The sequence below is a fragment of the Hesperophylax consimilis genome, chromosome 27 (assembly GCF_061612785.1).
Source record: "Hesperophylax consimilis isolate HC1 chromosome 27, BYU_Hcon_1.0, whole genome shotgun sequence".
Taxonomy (NCBI): Eukaryota; Metazoa; Arthropoda; class Insecta; order Trichoptera; family Limnephilidae; genus Hesperophylax; species Hesperophylax consimilis.
In genome coordinates this window covers 8144028-8165903 of record NC_142862.1, presented here as the reverse complement: position 1 = coordinate 8165903, position 21876 = coordinate 8144028, and the positions used below count along the sequence as shown (strand labels likewise).

Sequence of the window (21876 nt, the reverse complement as noted above, 5' to 3'; positions counted from 1 at the left end):
TAACCGTTGACCTAATCTGTGTGTAATTTGTTGGTTGACTTCTGTTTGTTTGCAGGTGGAGAGGGAGATCGCTATCATGAAATTGATCGACCACCCGCACGTGCTGGGCCTGTCAGATGTATATGAAAACAACAAGTACCTGTAAGTTACCGTTTCCATTGATTAATGTAATTGAAACTTAAAGGTTCGTTGCTTAAGTTGAGATAGTGATATTCCTAGTGGGATTCCCAATGCTGCTTATATCATTTATATAAACAAAAGGAATTACTTCATTATATCAATTTGCCGTAATATTATCATTCAGTTGCTTGAACGAAAGTCACCATTGCCTGCCACTCAAACTTTGGACAATAGATTTTAACAAATAATATCATTTAGCCGCACCACCGATGAAAAAACTAGGCATTTGTTACATGTTTACAAATACAAGAAAAAATATACGTTTTTTAAACAATATTAATATCATTGAAACGACGAAGAATATGACATTATTTTTATTTATTTCGCAAAATCAATCTCTAACTTTCATAGAAAATGATTCGGAAACTCCATTCATATGTATTATTCCTCTTGTCAGGATTCTGTGCCAACACATTTATACGTTTGACAAAACACTTCACGTTTACACCGATTTAGAGGAAATAGTAATAAACGGAGACACTAATGCATGCATTGGTCTATTTAGTGGCTTGTCCCATCAACTTAATCAAGCCAAAGTTTTCCTTAATATAATTAAGTTTATAGGATTCAAGAAATAAAATTAAAAAAATAAATAATCGACGTAAATCTATTTTTAAGCAAAAAAATCCACTGGAACAGCGTTCTGATGTAATGAAATTAGCACAGCCCTTTCTGTCTGGAATTTAAAGGTCAATTCAACTAATTTGGACTCCGTGGTTGAGGGGATTCGCTGGAGGTCGCGGATTCAAATCCCGGCGCGCACAATTAAATTTTATTTGATTAATTTGTGTTATTTCACAAATTACTCATTTAGTATATTACCGGCACGTTCCAGAGTGCAAGTTACTTTCAGTATCACCCTGGTGTAAGACCACCATTCAGAATTGAAACGTTGCTTGAAATGGCATTGGCCGTGTTTGGTGACCAGATCTGAATAGCCAGGTACTTCCTCACCTTCCTCTTCCAATCTTAACTTCCCACTACCTTCAGCCTAACAACATACACCGTTTGGGGATTCCATGGTCTAAATGGCTCGTGGTGTTTGGGAGCAGTTGGGACTCTTGTGCAGTTTCACATAAAAAAAGAAAAATATCTCAATATCAATTCCATTGTGAATGAGACCAGGTAAGAATGTTGAAATGACGTCGTTGCCAAAGCTAGGTATTAGTCGAAAAATATATATTTTAAATTTAAAATACTTTTTATTTCTCAAAAAGATAATAGAAAAACTTGTTTATTTTAAACATCAAACCCTCATTTCCCACCCCCAAACGCGTGTCCCCCTAAAGCGGGTTAAATTAATCAATAATCACATCCTCTTTCGGAAGAGAGGTTATTTCGGTATCTTGGAATATATCTACCAAACGGACTGATTAGGTCCGCCTTAGTTAACTTGCCCTAAACTAAATCGATAATGTATTCGGTATACTCCAAAGGAAAGCATCGAAGCGCATTAAGTGAAAATTGTTTTATTTTCTTCGCTTTTCAACACCTTTTCCTGCGCGAATCCATACTTGGTTTACCTATTTTTTTCTGTGCAAAGTGGTGAAGGTGCTGGTCTCTTGGATAAAAAATTATGATTATTATTAAATTATAGATGGAAGAGTGAACAATAAATATAGAACAAAATAAACAGTTATATTCGCAATAATTTCTCTTTTGGGGCTAAATGATTTAAACCGAAAAAGTGTATCAGTAATTTAATAAGAAGACTGGAGGTCTACCAAAAGTATCCTACAATACTGAAACAAAAAGGTTTTTATCAATATTATCAGTGTTTTATTTTCTATTGACATTTTTGACAGTTTATATCGACTAAAGTAAGATTATTTTATCTAGCCTGTTTTGTCCCTAGGTCGTTAACAAAATTTGCGTAGAATCAAAATTATTGACAGCTTTTTAATGAACAGAGACAGATTTGAACTAGTATATAGAGCTAGAGAAAAAAACAATCGGTAAATTTCTAAATTATTTATTAAAATCAATTTTTCATAAGAAAATCGTTTGAATTTGACGTTTCAAAACGACAAATTGTTCTTTATGGTATAGATGGAATGGTCGGCGTTATCGCCCTAGCCCGATTTTTTCAATTCATACTGATACAATTATCTATAATAATTAGACAATTCTGGGCAAGCTCGCGATATTAATCAAACAGCTAGTGTGTCGTGTCGATTTTGCTTAGCTGTCGATATGGTCATGATAGGTGTTGGACCTCTAATATGCGGCATTTCAATTTCTAGTTATGCGTTTTTATTATTCTGCCACTCCATGTCAAAACAGGAGCCAAAGAGTGCTTATCAACGACACTTTAAGCGACCCTGCTAATATTAAATTCAGTGTACCCCAAGGAAGTACACTAGGACCACTTTTATTCAATTTATATATAAATGATCTATGTAACAGTTCCCTTGCCGACCACATTATCACCTTTGCCGACGACACAGTTTTATTATTTGAAGGCAAAAGCTGGAAAGTTGTTCACGGTAAAGCAGAAGTGAGCTTAAACAAAGTCAAACAATGTCTAGAAAACAATCTCCTCACCCTCAACCTACATAAAACCAAATGCATCCGTTTCAGTGCAACACAAGCAGGAAAACCAAAAGAAATACACAACATCTTTATACACCACTGTAACGACCGAAACACTTGTAATTGTATTATCTTAGAATGTGTCGATAGCATCAAATACATAGGAGTTATCATAGACAAATCTCTGAGATGGGGTGAACATATAGACGTATAAAATTAGATCACAAAGATCAGAAAACTAACTCATCTATTCATGTCTATTAGAAATATACTTTGCGTAAAAGATCTTAAACAAATGTACCATGCCTTGTGTAACTCATTGCTGGAATATGCATCGTTGGGATGGGGAGGATGTTGCAAAACTTTATTTGACCCTCTAGCAAAAGCACAAAAATCACTTCTAAGGGTCATTCTTAAGAAACCATTTAGGTATCCCAGTGATCTATTATTTGAAGAGGTACGAGTTCTTGATGTGCGGCAACTGTATATAAGAATATTATTTTACATACACAAAAACATCGACACCACTATTCATCCATTGATCATCTCCACAACACCCGTCATGCAAGGAGGAATCCAGTAGTTCCACCCACTACAAACAAATCTCATGCACAAAAACAACACTCCTACTTAGGGCCTAAAGTGTTCAACCTCATTCCCGATGCATGGAAATCGAAAAGTGCTAGCGCGTTGCGAAAATTGGTTAGCAATTGACTTCTGGACATGGGGAGAATCGAGAGCGAACTCATGCTAACACAAACTCACATATCTAAAATAAACTAATAAGTGTTTAGTAAAAAAAAATAAATTAATTAAACTTTTTATATTTTTTAGTACTTATTTAAGTACTTAGATAGAAAAAAATATAATAGCTTTGATAATATAATGTAAAATTTTATTTTTTATATTTCAAAAGGCTATTTTATACTTATGAGAGATGAGGATCTGAAGTCACTTTTTATTTCAAGTTTAAAAATGGTTATTTTCGTTCCTAATACTTGATCTTCATTGTTGTTATTATTTAAATTTACGAATTTGTATAGTACGATTACTCTATAATAATGACTAGCCATTTAATAAATAGAGATTCGAAATTTTAAAATTGGAAATTCATTCAAATTGACCCTGGTAATAAATTACATCTTTGCGATTCTTTCAAGGATAAAGAAACCATCCTGTCACTTCGAATGCAATCAACAATGTTCCCAAAATTTGTTTTGACAGCATCGCCATTCCATTGTTAGAATATTATATACTAAATACACAATTAGGCTGTCCTGAAACGGGAATCCTTCCCAGTTGGACATAGTCGGCCATTTGACGGCATTTTACGGACATTTGACGGCCGGCATAGTCCAGTGGTAACGCATTGGACTGCCATTCCGAAGGTCGCGGGTTCGAACCCGGCGTGCGCAAATAAATTTTATTTGATTAATTTGTGTTATTTCACAATTAATTAATTAAAATTAAAAATAATATATAGTATATTTGCGGCACGTTCCAGAGTGGAAGATACTACCAGTATCGCCCTGGTGTAAGACCACCATTCAGAATTGAAACGTTGCTCCAAATGGCTTTAGCCGTGTTTAGTGACTAGATCTGAATAGCCAGGTACATCCCCACCTTCCTCTTTCCCTTCCCCACTTACCTTCAGCCTCACAACATCCCCCAATTGGGGATGCCATAGTCTCACTGGCTCCAGACGGGAGCAGTTGGGACTCTTGTGAGGTATTCACTATAAAAAAAAAAAAAAAAAAAAAAAAAAAAAGACAAAGGTTCATTTTGTTAAGTATTGTTTGTAATTTATATATATAAAATAAATAAATAAATGTCATCATCAACATCACGGCACTAAATCCTAGCTTGGGATTTGGCTTCTTCCATAAATGTTCTTCACTGGTTGCGGACCCTCGTCATTCGCATCCAGTCCTGCGTCATTCCTGGGGCTCTATTCCTGAATCGAGGGCGCTCGTAATCGCCGTCGAAAGTATGTACGTTGGTCGTCGTTGCTATTCCCGAAATTGGTCGAAGGTACATACTTCGACGCCAAACGTCAAAAGTCATTCCACACAACAACTACTGGGTATAACCAGTAGAAACAGGGCAGCGAGTGGTAGGTTGTTGGCGTTTCTATGGAATTGGCTGTCAAAATCTAGTCTAGCTGTCAATTTTTGTTTTACCGCGCGGATTCCGCAAATGAAAAAGTGGGTGAAAATTTCCCACTTACTAAGTCTTTATCGGAGCTTACAAGCTCAATTAAGAGTTGCTTTTGGCAATTTGTAATATGTCCCGCAGCCATTTCTGTTTTGAATAACGAATAACTGTTGTCTATTTGACAGTCACACCATAGAAATCCCAAAAACATCAGGAACATAGACAATATTCACAGGGGTGCCAATATAATCATCTCTTCTACCAACTTCGACCGTTCGACGCTCAAGAATACGTAAAATTGAAACATTCGAAAAAGTTAGTCGCGACGACTAGTAGTTTTTCACTCGAAGACGGCGCATACGAAAACGATTGATCGTTTAACTCCAGAATCGCAGGCCTGTCCTGCTCCAATCCTCTTTCACAAGTTATCCATATCTTTCTCGGTCTGCCTCTGGGTCGCTTCCACTAGAGCGTCCATCATCTGGCAAACTTTCTACTCCACGTGACACTTGTATTGGTTGGTTGTTTGCAGGTACCTGGTGCTCGAGCACGTGTCGGGCGGGGAGCTGTTTGACTACCTGGTGAAGAAGGGGAGGTTGACGCCTAAGGAGGCGCGCCGCTTCTTCAGGCAGATCATCTCTGCGCTGGACTTCTGCCACAGTCACTCCATATGGTAAGAAAAACTTCACATATTACCTTTTCTTAAGCCGTTTTCTTACTGCTGGGGATTACCTCTCCTCGCGGTCTAGAGGCAGAGCGTTCGACACTGCTGGGGATTGTATCAATTTCTATGGTCGACAGAGCTCCTTTATTCCTCGCCACTCGCCACCTCGCACTGAGTTAACACTTGTGTTGCATGGAGAGCTGCTGAACTGCTTTTGACTGCACTAAAATTACGTTTCACAACCTGAAAATAGTTCTTGCCTAGTAGTGAAAACTGTGGTTGTCCTTCTGCCGAGAAAGGTTTTTTTCAAGTAATGGATTGTACAATGTTGGTTTTCACCACAGACGAGAGATCAGGGTAGGGAATAGATATGGAAGTCTGTGAAATCAACACCTTCGTTGCGACGAATCCTTCTGAATGTTTCTCATAATCACTCATTTAATTTTTACGGTTCGTTAATCTTCCACTTTGTAAAACGAGACAAGGCTTTATATTGCTTCCGGCAATCTGTCATGACAACCAGCGATTTAATACTGGTTTATTTGTAACTAGCTGCCGTATACCCGGCGTTACTCGTGGTTGGAAATGATTTGGAATAAAATTTGGAGTTTGTGAATTCTAGAATAAACATCAATTTTTCTCTACTTTCTAAAAATATAATATGCATGTACTCTATATATAAACCTTCCAGAAAAAAATCTCTAAATAATATTTAAAAACCCTTTCAAAGTCCGTTGCTTAATTTAGAAGAACTAAGCGCACAAACAGACATACGCGGATAGTGAAGTTATTTTATTTATTTATAGAAGATATATTTAGCTAAGCTGGCGGTGCGGTGTGACAAAATTGTCAGCCGGGTAGGAATAAATAAGGAATGAAATTCGGAGAATTGTTGTAATTTCGCCAACCAAAAGATATTTATTTGTCAGTAAAGCCAATATCGTCCAATGATCCTACTGGAGGAAGTTTCTACGTAATAATAATCAAAGTATATTATACCAAATTAATTTTAATTAAATTTTGTAATTCTTTTTTTTATATTATTTACGTTTCACAGAGCATGTTTAATCATTTTACGTGTATAATCCATTGAAAATACTAGAAAAGCTTTAAAAATTTCAATTATCAATTATATTATTGTTGTTTTGAGGCTGGATATAAGGCCATATGGCGTGAAATGATGTTAATATATTGAATTTCGTAAAATCATTAATTTATCTGACCTGTGTCATTTTTGGGTATGCTGTGTGAAAGGAAATAAAAGAATTTGGGGAAGTTCTGTTGTGGAAGTTGGTGGGTAGGAATATACGGTTCGGTGGGTCCAGGAGTGACGGTCGTATGAATTCATCCCTCCCACTGAGATTCGAGGCGAGAGAGTCTGGCTAGAGAGATCAAAGGGTCTACCTCAACCAGCATCTCCCAATCCACCCCGGGTGCATTCGCCGCCAAGACCTGGACAATTATTGGACATTCCTCGTCCCATGAGAGATCATAGAGGATAGATAGATAGATCATAGATCCGAGAGGACACCCCTCCACGTGACCAAACGAAGCGAACCATTTGGGGTGACTTCTGGGATTGTAGAAAAGGTGTTAGTTATCCAATGAATGGTTTACAGGGTGGCGGTACCCATAACCGCCTCCAAATTGAGGATAACTTTTCAAATTCTCAAGAAAACCCCTTAAATCATCCGTGGTATAAATATTTTTCAATGAGACACTTCAAACATCTTTTATTCTCGTTTTGCTTTTCCGATGAACAAATCGCAAAAGGTTTAGTGATCTAATAATAACCGCCGTCTATTGTTGACAATATTCCCTGTAAGTGAGCGAACGCAAAGCAGGGAAATGAATATTATCTTCCACATCTTTCTTTGAGAAATCACGTGGGTGGAAATGTGGGCGAAGTAATCAAAGGGAGAGGAAAAGATTCAATTCGAGGCGACATTCAATTTATATTTTTATATAGGATTTTCAAATGATGAATATAACCTTCACTAGTATCTTAGAATAACATATTTTTTACAGCATTTTTACTCGCCATTAATAAATAATTCTAAAAAATATCTTCGCATCCTTTGAGTGAAGAGAAGAAATTGAATAAAAATAACCCTTGAAGCAATCATTCATGCGTTCTAAGGCTAAATCAATGTCATCATTATCCTATGGTGAGATTTGGTATTCTCCACAATTACTTATTCTACACTGGCTCCGGTCTCTGGTCTCTAGTCGTTCTTCTTCTCAGCTCAGTTCTCGCCTCCGTGTGAGAACGCAGCGAAATTTTTGCTCCGCAACAAGTCTCTACAAACCGGTTACGGAACAAAGTTTTCAAACCTCAAATAGTGCCAGTCGGTGCCATTTTTTACGGGCTATCCGCCTGTATTGTTTTTTATGTTTAAAAGTGTTAACCCATTCCATTATAAAACAAATTGGTGTTTTTTACGTTTAATTGCCATCTTGGCTGTGCTAAAGAAAAATCCCTGTATCTACTATTGATACAGGGCGTAGTTTGTGGTTCAGCACCCTTAGTGCGAATTTTCAGTTTGATTGACTCTTTCTATGAGCATAAAACTGAGAGTTTAAGTTTTTGTTGTGCGGTGTTACCCGAGGATCGCCCCAATTCTGAGTGATCCATAGTGTTAGTGATAACAAAACCTAGACCACTCGACGCAGAAATTTTTTCTGCGTCTAGTGTCCGTTTTACTTTTTCTGTGGGTGTAATACTTTTCTAGTTATTAGTGTTCAAGTGCTCGCCACGTGCGTAATAATTCTAGAACATTCCACGTCGATTTCTTGTAAAGTGACGAAAGAACTTTTAGGAGGACGTGTCCACTCCTTGAGAACACAGTTATTTTGATACCCTTTTTGGAATTTTTTAAATTCAGTGGTAAATTGACCAACTTTCTTATTATTCACTTTTTTTGACTTTTGATCGAAGTTTAGGTGTAAAATTTTCCCCATTTTTTTTCCCCATTTTTGGGGAAAATTGAAAATCTGGGGTAAATTTTTGCATTTTCCCCACTTTTTCGAAAAAAATGCCGCTCGACTCAGAATTGTCGGGCGAGTCGCGTGGTCCCACTGGCAACCCAGTGGGACCACCAGGGGACGCGGAAAAAATTGTTAAGCAGATCCAAGACCTCTTGAGCCCCACTGCTTCCACCTCTGCACTGTCGCAGACTAAAAAAAGGCTGAAACCAAAGACACAAAGGGAACCACAGTCGGTTGACTCCGACAGCGACTCATCCGCGTGTGAGATGCCCTCGATTGCTCCATCTACCACCCCGAATGCGGAAAACAAAAAACGGGTCCGCTATAGCGACTCGCCGACCAACCAGGAGTGGAAGGCAATTCCAGCCTTGATTAAATGTCAGAAAATCCGGTCTGTTTGTATGGATGGCCTTAACAAACTAAACAAGGCCGATAAAAGCCTGATAAACACCACACTTGATGATCTAATGTCAGACATCACTAGGATGATGTTGGAACTAAACACCCTGTCTACGAGAAGCACGACGATTGACGAGATGCTGTCCGCCCAATCAGCTCTGTCCACCAAACTCGACCAAGCCATCAAAACGCGTCCTGCTTCTTCGAGTACTGCTCCCACCAGAGAGTCTATGTCCTACGCTAATGCGGCGGCAAACCTGCCTGCCTCCAAGAAGATCTTGATTAACGGCTTTGAACGCCCGATCCCCAAGAAGCCTCTGACCGTACTGGTCTACCCAGATGCCCCTGAAGGCAAAACTTCGGAGCAAACACTGAAGGCCCTGGAGAAAATCCTGAATCCCAGGAAGGATGACTTCCAGATCGTCCGATCCAGAAAGATTAAAGGGGCTGGTATGGCTTTCCAAGCCAAGGACGTGAAGGGTTTGGACAACATTAAGAAGGCAGAAGCGAGGCTCGCAGCAGGTGGTTTAAAGATGATCAACCCCTTGGGCCGCCTTCCCAAAATAGTTATATACAATGTGCCAAAGAATGAACAATCCGCTGACCCAGAATTATTTACTGAGATCTATTCAAACAACCTTGCAGGCCAGACAACACTGTCTTTGGAAGATCATCTTCGTACCATGCGGCGAGTCTCCCTATTTGGCAAGCGCGACATCCCCACCATGAACATGGTGGTGACATGTCATCCTGCCGCTCGCAAAGTCCTTCTAGACAGCGGAATGTGCTTCCTTGGGTGGAACGCCTGCCGCACCCGGGATTATACTGGAGCTACTAGATGTTTCAAGTGTCAACAGTACGGACACATTAGTAAATCCTGCTCTCAGGAAAAGGAAACATGTCGCCACTGCGCCGCTGTGGGTCATTCTCATGAGGATTGCCCCAAGAAGGCACTTCCCGCTGTCTGTGCTACTTGTACCCGTTTCAGGAAGTCAGCTGACCACCCCACTGGGGATAGGGATTGCCCTGCCCAACTGGCCGCTATTAACGCCCAAGTCAGAATGACTGACTATGGCTCCTGTTAATCTTCTCTCCTTAGGTCAGATCAATCTGCAGCGATCCCGGTTGGCCACACTGGATGTGCAGCGGGTCATGTCTGACCTGAATATTGACATAATGCTTATACAGGAGCAATACACCTGGGAAGGTAAAACACCAATTGAATTTCCGGGAGCGGTACTCGAAGTCGGCTCATCGCCGGGGGCGGGTGTTCTGGTCAATACATCATTGATCAGCCCCCTCCTTCTGGCAGGGCTGTCTAATGAGTACCAAACCTGTGTATGTATTAAATTTGCTGATACTGAGATCTATCTGATCTCAGTCTATTTTAAATGGGGGAATCCGGTAGGACCACATATCCTGAGTCTGACGCGCGCCCTAAACGCGCTTAAAGGTCGTAACGTAGTTATCGGAGGGGACTTTAACGCTCGCTCTCCTCTTTGGTTTGACAATAATAAAAACCATTCAGTACGATCACGGACTGACGCCGTTGAAGACCTTATTGCTGCGCAAGGCCTTTGTATCGTTAACGAACAGAGTTCGTTCTTTACCTTTTCAAACACAATGGGAGAGAGCAACATTGATCTAACTCTTTGCTCTGGATCAGTTGCGGCCAGGATATCTAAATGGAGGGTCCATGAATGCGCAATAGTTTCGGATCATAGATTAATCACATTTACAATAGGTGTTAAGAAAACTGAAACTCCGAGATCCTCCTGGAATTTCAACACCTCTAGGGCGAATTGGGATAACTTTGGGGAGGCGCTACGAGATACATTAAGGGATTTTCACCACGTAGCAGCTAGTGATCCGGACAATTTGGGGAACTTTTTCAATTCTGCCGTTGTATCTGCGGCTGACTCCTCTCTGGGCAGATCAAACCCAAAGACGAAAATTAGAACGCCGTGGTGGTCACCTGAGCTGACTTCGCTGAAGGGGGCCTATAAAGGAGCCTACAGGGCCTTGGGACTGTCCAGGAGGGGATGCTGTACGGAGGAGGAGACAGCTACCCTTCAGGCAGCTCTCAGGAGGTCCAGGGCAACTTTCAAACAGGCGGTTCTCCTTGCGAAACGAGCTGCTTGGCATGACTGGGTTAATAATGTGGGAAACGCCAACCCGTGGGAAATCCACAGCGCAATTGAAAAATCCGGAAAAGGATCGGATCGGTTTTTGTCTAGTCTCATTGGGATCACAGAAGGTAGGAACGCTGAGACGATAGATGTGGCCTCTACTCTCAATACACTTTTGGGCAAGTTAGTTCCTGTAGAATCAGTAATTGGGGAAAGTGACCACCATAAACAGGTTAGACTCCTGGCACGGCTTCCACCTAGAGACCTCGCCCAAGAGGATAGAGTCATTCCAGTCACTAGAGCAGAAATCGACCTAATAATTAAGGGTTTGGGTCCTAAGAAGGCACCAGGGCATGACAGACTTAATGGCGTGATAGCGAAGCAAGTCTGGATCCACGCTAGGGAGGAGCTCTTCCAAGTGATGGAAACGTGTTTGAGAAGAGGAGTTTTCCCTTCTGAATGGAAGAGAGGCGTGCTCAGGGTCATACCAAAGGGGAACGGTAAGCCACTAACTGATGTCAAGGCCTATCGGCCCATCACCTTACTTCCAGTGCTTGGCAAGATCCTGGAAAAACTTATCCGGCATAGGCTAGAACAATCACTCTCCCCGTCTAGTGATCTCCAATTTGGCTTCGTCTCCGGTAGATCCACCGTGCACGCCATTTCGTTTGCGCTTAACTGGGTGAAGGTTTGTACAAAGAAGTATGTAGTTGCAATCTTCCTCGATATAACTGGTGCCTTCGACTTCGCATGGTGGGACATGATACGTATCAAGGTTAAAAATAGGAACTGCCCAAAAACCCTATTTAAGTCAGTAGACAACTATTTATCGGGCCGAACTGTTATCATTTCTCACGGTGACACTGTTATTGAACGCGAAACCGATATGGGGTGTCCTCAAGGCTCCGCACTAGGTCCTAAATTTTGGAACATAACCTTCGATGACTCCTCTAGGTTACCCTTACCTGAAGGATGTATCATGATCGACTATGCGGATGATAAAATGTATCTTGTCTCTGGGGACAGTAGAAGAGAAGTCGAACGTAAGGCTGGTGAAGGTTTGGACACCCTCCTTAAATGGGGGGAGAGGAATAAAATGACCTTCGCTCCCCAGAAGACTATGGGCCTCCTGATGAAGGGTTCTTTCAATAAGACAAGAAACCCTACCATCCGTATGGGAGACACTAATATCAAATTTGTGGATAACGTTAAATATTTAGGTGTCACTCTAGATCGATCGTCCTCCTTTCTGGCTCATGTCAAAGATGTATCCTGCAGGGCTCAGTCGCTGTTTCTGAAGCTTCGAAGAATCTCCACGGCAGAGTGGGGACTTCGCAGACCGGCTTTGCACGCTCTCTACAAGGGGGTATATGTTGCGCAAGTCGCATATGCCGCCTCTGTTTGGGAGCATCGCCTGGATAACTGCTTAATACTTCTTGCTCTCACTGGGGGTCAGCGCACTCCCCTGCTGGCACTATCTGGGGCATATCGAACCGTTGCTTCGGACGCTTTGCCAATTTTGGCTGGTATATTACCAATCGATCTAGAAATTAGGGAGGTGTTAGCGAAGCAGCGATTGATCCGTGGATCCCCGGCCAACCACCTTGGTGTCGTCCTGACACCGGGTGGACCAGGAACTCTCCCAGGACTGCTCCGAACGATGAGGGACCTGTCGCTCAAAGAGTGGCAGGTCCGTTGGGATAGGTCGAGCAAGGGAAGATGGACCTTCTCCTTCTTCCCTTCAGTTAAACTCAGAATGGAAGGGGCCTTCCTCAAACTGGACCATCACGTTACGCAGCTCCTTTCAGGACATGGGGAATTCAGGGGAAGGCTTCACAGCTTTGCCCTGTCCACCCACCCCAATTGCGCTTGTGGCAATAATTACCAGTCGGCCGAGCACATTCTGTGGCACTGTGAGATTTTGAAGGATGCCAGAGACGAAATGATAGAAGGTCTGAATGTCCCCATTAGACCGGTGTGGAACACCGATCTTGTTTCTAACAGTGTGAATTTCGAATGTTTGAGGAAGTTTACTAGGATCTGGGTTGAGAGATGGCCTGTGCTTAGAGTCGTTGACTAGTGTAATAATTGGGAACTCCCGGTGTACTGCTCCTGCGCCATGACTTATTCTTTTGCAACTCTTTCATTATTGTATATGCTATTCTGTTTTTCTTATTTTATTATTCTTATCTTATTTCTTTTTCTTACTGTACCAGCTGTTGCAGATGATTTCCATTCGTTTATATTTTGTTTTTTTTTAATTAACTTGTCTTGTACTTTTTAATTCTTATTTTCTGTTTTCTCTTCATATGTTTCTTTTTCCCTGTCAAGGTTAACACACTGTTTTTCTTTTTACAGACACTGTAAGCACTCTTATATATTTGTGTTTACTAATTATCTCTCTTACTTTACTTTGTTATCTTATTCAATACTTACTGTCCTCTTTACAGACCATGCAGATCTTATTTTTACACTTTTACTTTTGTTTTTTTACTTATTTACCGTTGCCCTTATGTGGCACTTTTTGGATTGATTATTGTTTTTCATTTTTCCTCTTATTTTCTCTTCTTTTTACATGTATTTTTTCCGGTTTTCTTTTCTTTTTTTTTTAGTAACAGCAACGAGTTTACAGGCGAGAACTGAACTCCGTTGTCTGTTTTGTCTTGTTTATTTTCCCCATTAGGGGTTGGATAACGGGCCTCGTCCCCGCATGCACGACTGGAGCTTCTTATTATTCTTTCTTACCGGGGGACTCCGCCAGTCACCTGCGCCACCCCTGATGAGCGTTGGTGGTCAGAGGGGTGACTGTGCGGGCTGGGGTAACCTCCACCCTGCCTCCGACCTCCTGACGCTTCTTTCCCCTAGGTTCTTTAGGGTTTTATCCCTCTTTTTCCAATACTTATCCTCAGGGCACCACCGGGTGGTCGGCTAAGGGGTGTGGAAGTCCTGACCTGCACCAGTCGCCCCAACCACCACCAATTTCTCAACAGGACTGCCAGTCGTGGTTCGGCGAAACTCCCCCGTCACTCTATTGTTTACTTTACTTTTATGTGTTTACAGGTACTGGAGTGTGGGTCCCCTCCACCAACTATCTGCCTGACTCTTGAACTTGATTGTTTTTTTGTTTATTTTTCTGTGTTGTCCTTAGTTTAGTACTTGTAAGCGCTTGCATACCGTTTCATAACACCGTATGCGGGGACTTTGAAGGCCTAGCTTCATTTATATAAATTGTAGAGCCGTTTATTCAAAAAAATTAGATTCATGCGAGAGCTCCGAAGGGGTGACCATAAGTCACCTATACCGGGGTGGGACAGGGTGGGTGTACCTTCAAAGTCGTTCTTCTTCAGTCCTCAGTCCTTCCGATCCTGCACAAATTTAAATCTACCTCTTCCTCGACTTAATCTGGATCTTTTCCACCGAGGCACCCACTTGTTCTAGACTCATCATCATCATCTAGAGTCATCTGGCATCCTTTCAACACAACCAATCCATCGCAGTCTTTGAGAGAAACAAGAAAAGGTATCTAGGGCTCATTTAGATTCTTGAGATGAGGGTTTTAAGTATTTTGCCATCAATGACAGTTAAATTTGCCTTGGGCAACACGAAACACAATGGAAGGTGTGCTCTTATGTTTTTGCAGTACAAGCAGTAAACTTATTTGATCCAATTTTTAGGAACGTGATAGCCCATCGCAGTTTTTTTAGAACTCACAGAATCTTACATTAGTTTCATGTTCAACTAAATTTTGAGTCCATTGTTCATTTTAATTCTGCAGTATCTAAGAATATTAATCAGTTACATGAGGCATTATCAACGAAAAGATGTATTTATCGTGTTAAATCATGCGTATTTACAACTGATTTTTTATTGTTCCTAGCCACCGTGATCTGAAGCCCGAGAACCTTTTGCTGGATGAGAGGAACAACATAAAGGTTGCGGACTTCGGCATGGCCTCGCTACAGCCGGCTGGCTGTTTGCTTGAGACCTCCTGCGGGTCCCCCCACTACGCCTGTCCAGAGGTCATAAGAGTGAGTGAAGTATTTAGTCATCATTGGTAGACGGTGTTCAAGATTTTGACATTTCGCGAATAGTATAAGGCATTTCGAAGTTCCACAAAATCGTGAGCAACAGCCAAACAATCAATATGTAGAAGCCCGGTAGGGCTTAAAACCTTATAAATACATAAAAAAATAAAGGCTGATTCTTTTTTTAATGCTCCATTCAACTAAATGTTGACCATAAGACATTGAATGGCCTTTGCTGACTGACAAATTCCAATGACAGTGGTCTGATTCTATCCATATTCATAAACTTTTGGCATATTTCTTCAAACAATGTCAGAAACCATCTACGTCGAACTTAACGATCTTTTGAGATGGTTAATAACTAGTTTGTGGTGATATTCGTGTTCATTCCTCAATGTTAGGCAAGACTATCCGGGTTTCCTGTCTTTTAATTTTTCCTTTTATTCCTCTAACATTCACCATCGTACTTCTGTGTTAAGAACTGGTGGTCCATGAACCATTTGTGAACTTTTTAACCTTCTTCTCATTTTTTAAACGAAATGTTTGATTTTGCTTCTTATTTAACTGTGCTCCATACTCTGATGGGTAGAGTCCTGTGTTTCCAATGGTTACTGTTTTGAACCAGTGATATTTCAAATCCATCTGCTGACTGCGCATGCGCTGGTCTGCCCTCCTCTCTCTCCCACATATCACAGATTTTCCGTTCCTGTTTCCAGGGTGAGAAGTACGACGGGCGGCGCGCTGACGTGTGGTCGTGCGGCGTGATCCTGTACGCGCTTCTGGTGGGGGCGCTACCCTTCGACGACGACAACCTGCGCCAGCTGCTGGAGAAGGTGAAGCGCGGCGTGTTCCACATCCCGCACTTCGTGCCACCCGACTGCCAGGCGCTGCTCAGGGGCATGATAGAAGTCAGTCCGGACAAGCGACTCACGGTAACTGATGCACATTAAACACATAACCATTCCATATATAGACATTCATAACAGACATCGTCTAGTAAGGTACATGTATTCAAATTAAAAGCAAAGTCTTCTGATTCAGCAAAATTATTTCCCTACGTTAGCATTCTGGGAAATGAAGAATAGGTACATAATGATACTAGTTAGTCCCAGAATAAATAAATCCCGACTTCTTAATCCGAAAACTTATCAATGCACCCAATTCTGGACTATCAAATGAATCATTTAAAGTTTTATTAATACCAAGAAGGAAAGAAATACCAATTCAGTGAAAATCCTTCTGTGCAACAATTTTTGCATATACATACCATTTAAAAAAGTGCAAAAAAGAGTTCAACAAAATTGCTGGAATACCCATTTCAAAACTAAGAAGATTTAAGAATTTATTTGTACTCTTTCAAAAGCTTGTACACGATTATTGTGATGCGAATTCTGGTCGTGATAATTGTATTCACGTAAGCGTCCAACAGAGGCAAAATAAAACAGTTCAATAGTCAGTGGCAATGGAAAAATAACCTAACCTAAGAAGTTGTCTCCTAACAGATTCTGATTAGTCTCTGGTAAATGTTATTATTTATAACTACTCTCAAAATTGAATGAACGGTCAACTATCTAATCAATTCAACACAACATATAACCCATCCGAAGAAGACATATCCTTAATAGGTGTAAACACAGCAGCGGCTCTACCAGATATCTTCAAACCTCTCCTCTTTTACATGATTGCGTATGCTGGATTCTAGCCAAAGAAGGAGTTCAGTTTAAAACTAGTAGTATTTTAGTATAGTGGACAGTATATGATGTTGATTATTCTGATTTGACAGCTCGTAACGCTCATGCAAACACTGGCGGAGTAAAAAGGTACTATCCAACACGGCTACTATCTTGATAGAATTGACTGGACACGAACATACAAATAAATTTATAGACAGACGAAATTGAAAGCGCTCTAGTTAAAAGAGGACTTCCCTACGGTCAGTCAATAATATTATTTGTGATATAAAATGCACTAAACTGACTGAGTGACACGGCCATACTTGATTGCTCTCTGCGTATAGGACAATCTCACTTTCAAGTCATAGAGACATCTCGCGCTCAAGTCTGATGCGTTGAACAGACTGGTGGAATCTTCTCGAATGAATACTGTGAAGTTTTGTTAACAGAGCATTTAACGCGCTGAGTCTATGTTCTTGGATTAACCTGCAAATTAGGCTGAGCTCAGAAACCGCATTTGAAATCTTTAAAAGTTAAAGTTTTAATTGAAAGAGGATTCATTATAACATCACCGAACCTAACCTTTATTAATGATATTTAATAAAGGTTAGGTTCGTTATTATTTTAACTCATGTTTAATATTACCCCTAATTTCGAATGATTATTTCATAAAGTGATAACGGCCAATCAGTTTTGTAGGCCACGGTTTATGTGATTCGGATTCGGATTGGAATATTGGCTAAATTGTTGGCGGAATTGATTAAAGAGCTGGGAATAAGCTTGGTTAAGTCAATCGGTGGGTTATTTCCTGCCTGCGGCGCCTACTGATGAGCTTTATTTACTCGGCTGACTTGAGGGGGAAATTCCTACCAAGTAGATTATCAATGACGTCAGGAATGGATTTGCTCGCAGCTACTTGTAGATTCGAAAATATTTTTAGAAAATTATCGTCCCAAATCTTTTGCATTTTAACTGTTTTTTGCCTGTAGTCTCAATCAGAGCTGATTAACCTTCGACATGTCATGATCCCAAAATGCAAAACAAAACTTGTGTTACCACGAAGGGTCACTGAGATATCCACACGTATTTCATCATTAAAATGTACTATTTAAAGGTTTTGTAGAAATACAAATAATACCATTATTCGTACAATAGATTACATATCTAAGACGACATTCGGAATCAGGCGAAATCACGTAGTCCTTATGTAAATAGCGAAAAGGATAAAATTCCCGCCGCCCGTTTTGATTTACGCAAAAAAATCTCTAAAAACATTTTTTGTTTTATTTTGTGAAGATCAGGCACAAATATTAAAATATTGTTCGATATTTTTTTGAAAAACTTAATTTTCCTCATTCTACAATCAAACTACATCCGAAAAGGGGGTTCGTAAGTAAAAGATTAAATTTTAAATTTTTAAATTTTTCTGGGGTAATAAAAAGACTTTTTGATCTTAGAAAAAAATGCAACATGATTTTAAAGGTCAAGACGTGTTCTGATTTAATTAAAGTATCTGTAATATTTCTAAGCCTTGAACATTTCAAACCAAAACCATTTGATTTTGCATTACTTCGCCTTAAGCTAAAACATGCAGGATTGTAATTTCAGAGAGTTTGGTTACCTCTATTAGTTAGGTACCTCTGTTAGTTAGTTACTCCTGTTAAAATCAAACTGTTCAAATGCATATAAAACAAAAATAGGACCAGTAGTTACCCACAGTTCAGAGGCGTTTAAATTGAGAAACTTCATTAGTAGTCCATGAGTGTAATATTTTTGGACCTGAGCCAAAAAAGGAACCTTCAGAATTAAAGTGAACATTTTATTGAGCATGAAACTAGGTTTCTGTAGGTCCCAAAGGCTGTGATTGCTGGCCATGTTGAATGAATACCAAATAGTTGGACCCAAAATTGGATATTGATTAAGCATCTCCAATATTTTCAAAAATTAAACTTCTTGAATTCTCGGATTTGGTGACATTCATGTGGGAACCTTTTATCACACATTGCTTATGTGTGGTGAATAGAATCCAATTAAAAGGTGCCTGTTCTGCGAGTGTGCTACTTTAAACACCTTACACTTTCATTTTTACTTTGTGACTCCAAACCAACTTAAAAAATATTTTTATAACACACTTACCTTATGCATCTCCTCTCCGTTCTCAGTATTGAAATACTAATAAAAACGTGAATCGATTGCCTAAAGCACCCTTAAAGGGTCGGATCCAAAAATTGGTTGAAAAAACGTTAACATTTTAAGACTCATTCCGAATTTATATCTTGAAAGAAGACCTTGAAGACTTTAATTTTTTAAGCTCTTAAAAATATTTGTTATGTTTTAAGGTAATCTTTATTCAGATGCCGATTGAAAAGGTGAAATTCATATAAAAAAATTGCAAAGTATGCTCAAACAATTATAAAAACGTCTCTTTTTGTCATTTAACATGTTATGGACACTTGTTTTATTTACGTGGGTAAAATACGTGTTTCTTTAAATGATACTGAACTCAAATCTCGAGAAATTTTTGCTCTACTTTAAATAAGTCGTGTTTGATTAAATATTCTCACAACAGTCGCTTACGTCATATTCCGTATAATCATTTATTTAATAGCGCGCTCCATCTATCATTCGTATCTCCCTTTCAAACCATTTTCAGTAATATTTTTCTTCTTCTTTTCTCTTATAACGGAGTTTAAATAAAATTTAACAATGTTTATTTTATGTTCTATTTTCAGCTGGCGGACATAAACCGCCACCCCTGGGTGACGGCGGGTGGGAAGGGGGAGTTGGAACTGGAGTTGCCCATGATGGAAGTAGTGCAGACTCACATCATCCCCACCATGGAGGCCATGGACCCCGATGTTCTGCAGGTACTCGAACATATCTCTTGGTCTTCGATGGTATTGTACCTTCTCTCATGTTCTGGATGCCGGCCATTGCTTGTGCTTATGGTTCCGAAAGTGCGACTTTCTTTGGCTTCGGAGATGTTTTTGCCGCAATAAAATGAGTTTACTAATTTCACATTGCTTTACCATCAGACGGTTTCTTTATTTTTTTCTTTTTACTTCCGTATTCATCTAACTAAGTCACTAGAGAATTGTTCGAATTTGAACTTAGTAGAAAGATACCTTTGTGATCCTGGTACTCTTTAGGGGATTATTCACAAAAACGGCGGAACGAAAGCCATCCAAACATCACCATCATTTATTATTACCGAAATTCCCTTTAGACTCTACCTTTTTTCTCGAGTATCACATTATACTCGTATAATATATTATGTCACCCAATATTCCATACTGAATGAAACATATTTATTATATCACATTTACATTGCGTTCTTAAAACAGAAACTTTTTGCTTTATGAATAACGAGAGAGAAAAAACAAACATTACTAATTACGAACATGTTTTTTTTTTGCAGGCCATATCGAGTTTAGGATGTTTCAAGCACAGAGAGAAATTAATTCAAGAATTACTTAGTCCAAGGTAAGAACAAACTTTGACTTCTGATGCTACGTACAAACAGGACAAAATTGCGCCGTTTGCGGTTACTTCTTTCCTTTCTCATAATTCGCGGCTCGGCTCGCAGAAATTTTGTCCTGTTTTTACGCACCCTTAGATTTTTCAAATGGCAAAATCTAGGAGATCTAACTCAAAAGCTGAGTAACCAAAGCACAAATCTCAAAATAATTTTTCTGCTTCTGGTGGACTTTCTTATCGGACATAGGTTCCTTTCATCATAAATGCAATCGTACCTACCAGTTACGCTAGATTGGAAGTCATGTAATAATATTGACAAATTGACATATCAACAATATCTCAATTAAATATCACGGTCTATTATCTTCCTGGTCCTCCCGCGGTGGGTGGTGGAGATGAATGTTGGAGAATTCCTCCAGGCCGATGATCGTCACCGTGGATGGTAGAGATAAACGGTTGTGAATTTTCCAGGCCGTTGCGTGACACCGTAGATGGTGGAGATCAACGGTGACAAATTTCTCCAGACCGATGCTCGGTACCGTGGGTGGTGAAGATAAACGGTGGTGAATTCCGGAGTGTGGTCAAAGGGATGGGTTGGTACTCATGCAGGTGAAGGGCTAGCGACGCGAGTGTCTCCAGCCGCAAGTCCCGGTGATCTATTGACTAACTATATTTGAGTACCAGACTAAACTGAGTAGCCGGCGGCAAATGTGTATATAGGCGCACGTCTTGGTGGTGCGGTCCGAACTATTCTAATAACTGTGAGAAAGACGGCGCGTTTTCGTTGCAAATTTCGATGTTTCCAGGCGCGCGGCCCGTATCAGAAGAAGCGTATTGATACAGTTCTTTATCCGACTTGTCGTTAGCCTAAGCGCGTCATTCAGTGGTACCCATAAAGACCAAAAGACCTCGACAGTAGTTCGGTTGAAACACGGGTCAGCGAAAATTAGTAACCTTGAGAGTGGAAGCACTTGTAGAAGCTTCAACAAGTGGAAGTAGAATACTATTATACCCACAGACAAAGGAATTAATAGACGAGAAGATAAAGGCGAGGGGTAAAATCAACTGTTGAAGAACGAAGGGAGTGAAGATGACTGTGATTCGTCAGTAAATCAATCTGACAGTAAATAGGCATCTCGCATTATAATATCACCATTTACTTCTTAAAAGTAAAATCTGCTTTGAATGAATAGACATTTTTACATGGGAGCGCAAATTACTCGCCACGTTATGAACAAATTTGCGAAGTCCAAATTCGGCAAAGTAAATTTCTTCTGTTTGCAGAGTCGTAGTTAGTTTCAGAGTATTTAGTTAAGACCCTTTTACGAATGTTCATAATTTACTTACCCCAGTAAACAGCGACAAGCACACTTGACAACGGCTATATTATTACTTTAAGCAACGGCCACATTCGAACATTATTTCATCACAATAATAATCACAATAATACGTAGCATTTACATTATTATTTGCTCCTTGTTTTTGTAGATACTCTCAGTATCGCCCCAACTACTTGAAATGGCTTTAGGCGTGTTCAGTGACCAGATTTACATAGCTAGGTACTTCTCACCACCACATAGCCAGGTGTGGGGTATTATTTGGGAGTATTTTGTCGATGAAGGTGCTTTTTATTTATTTTTTGGGTATAATATTTG

General features: G+C 40.0%; 1 protein-coding gene across 1 annotated transcript in view; it reads left to right on the top strand.

The window, feature by feature from the left end:
* Window positions 1-21876, top strand: part of sff (BRSK family serine/threonine-protein kinase sugar-free frosting) — a 69733-nt gene that overhangs the window by 28526 nt on the left and 19331 nt on the right. The window contains exons 4-9 of the mRNA XM_089648282.1: window positions 56-141; window positions 5399-5539; window positions 14924-15074; window positions 15788-16003; window positions 19477-19611; window positions 20163-20227. Of these exons, the coding sequence (XP_089504408.1) occupies window positions 56-141; window positions 5399-5539; window positions 14924-15074; window positions 15788-16003; window positions 19477-19611; window positions 20163-20227 (794 nt within the window). The remainder of the gene's footprint in view (window positions 1-55; window positions 142-5398; window positions 5540-14923; window positions 15075-15787; window positions 16004-19476; window positions 19612-20162; window positions 20228-21876) is intronic.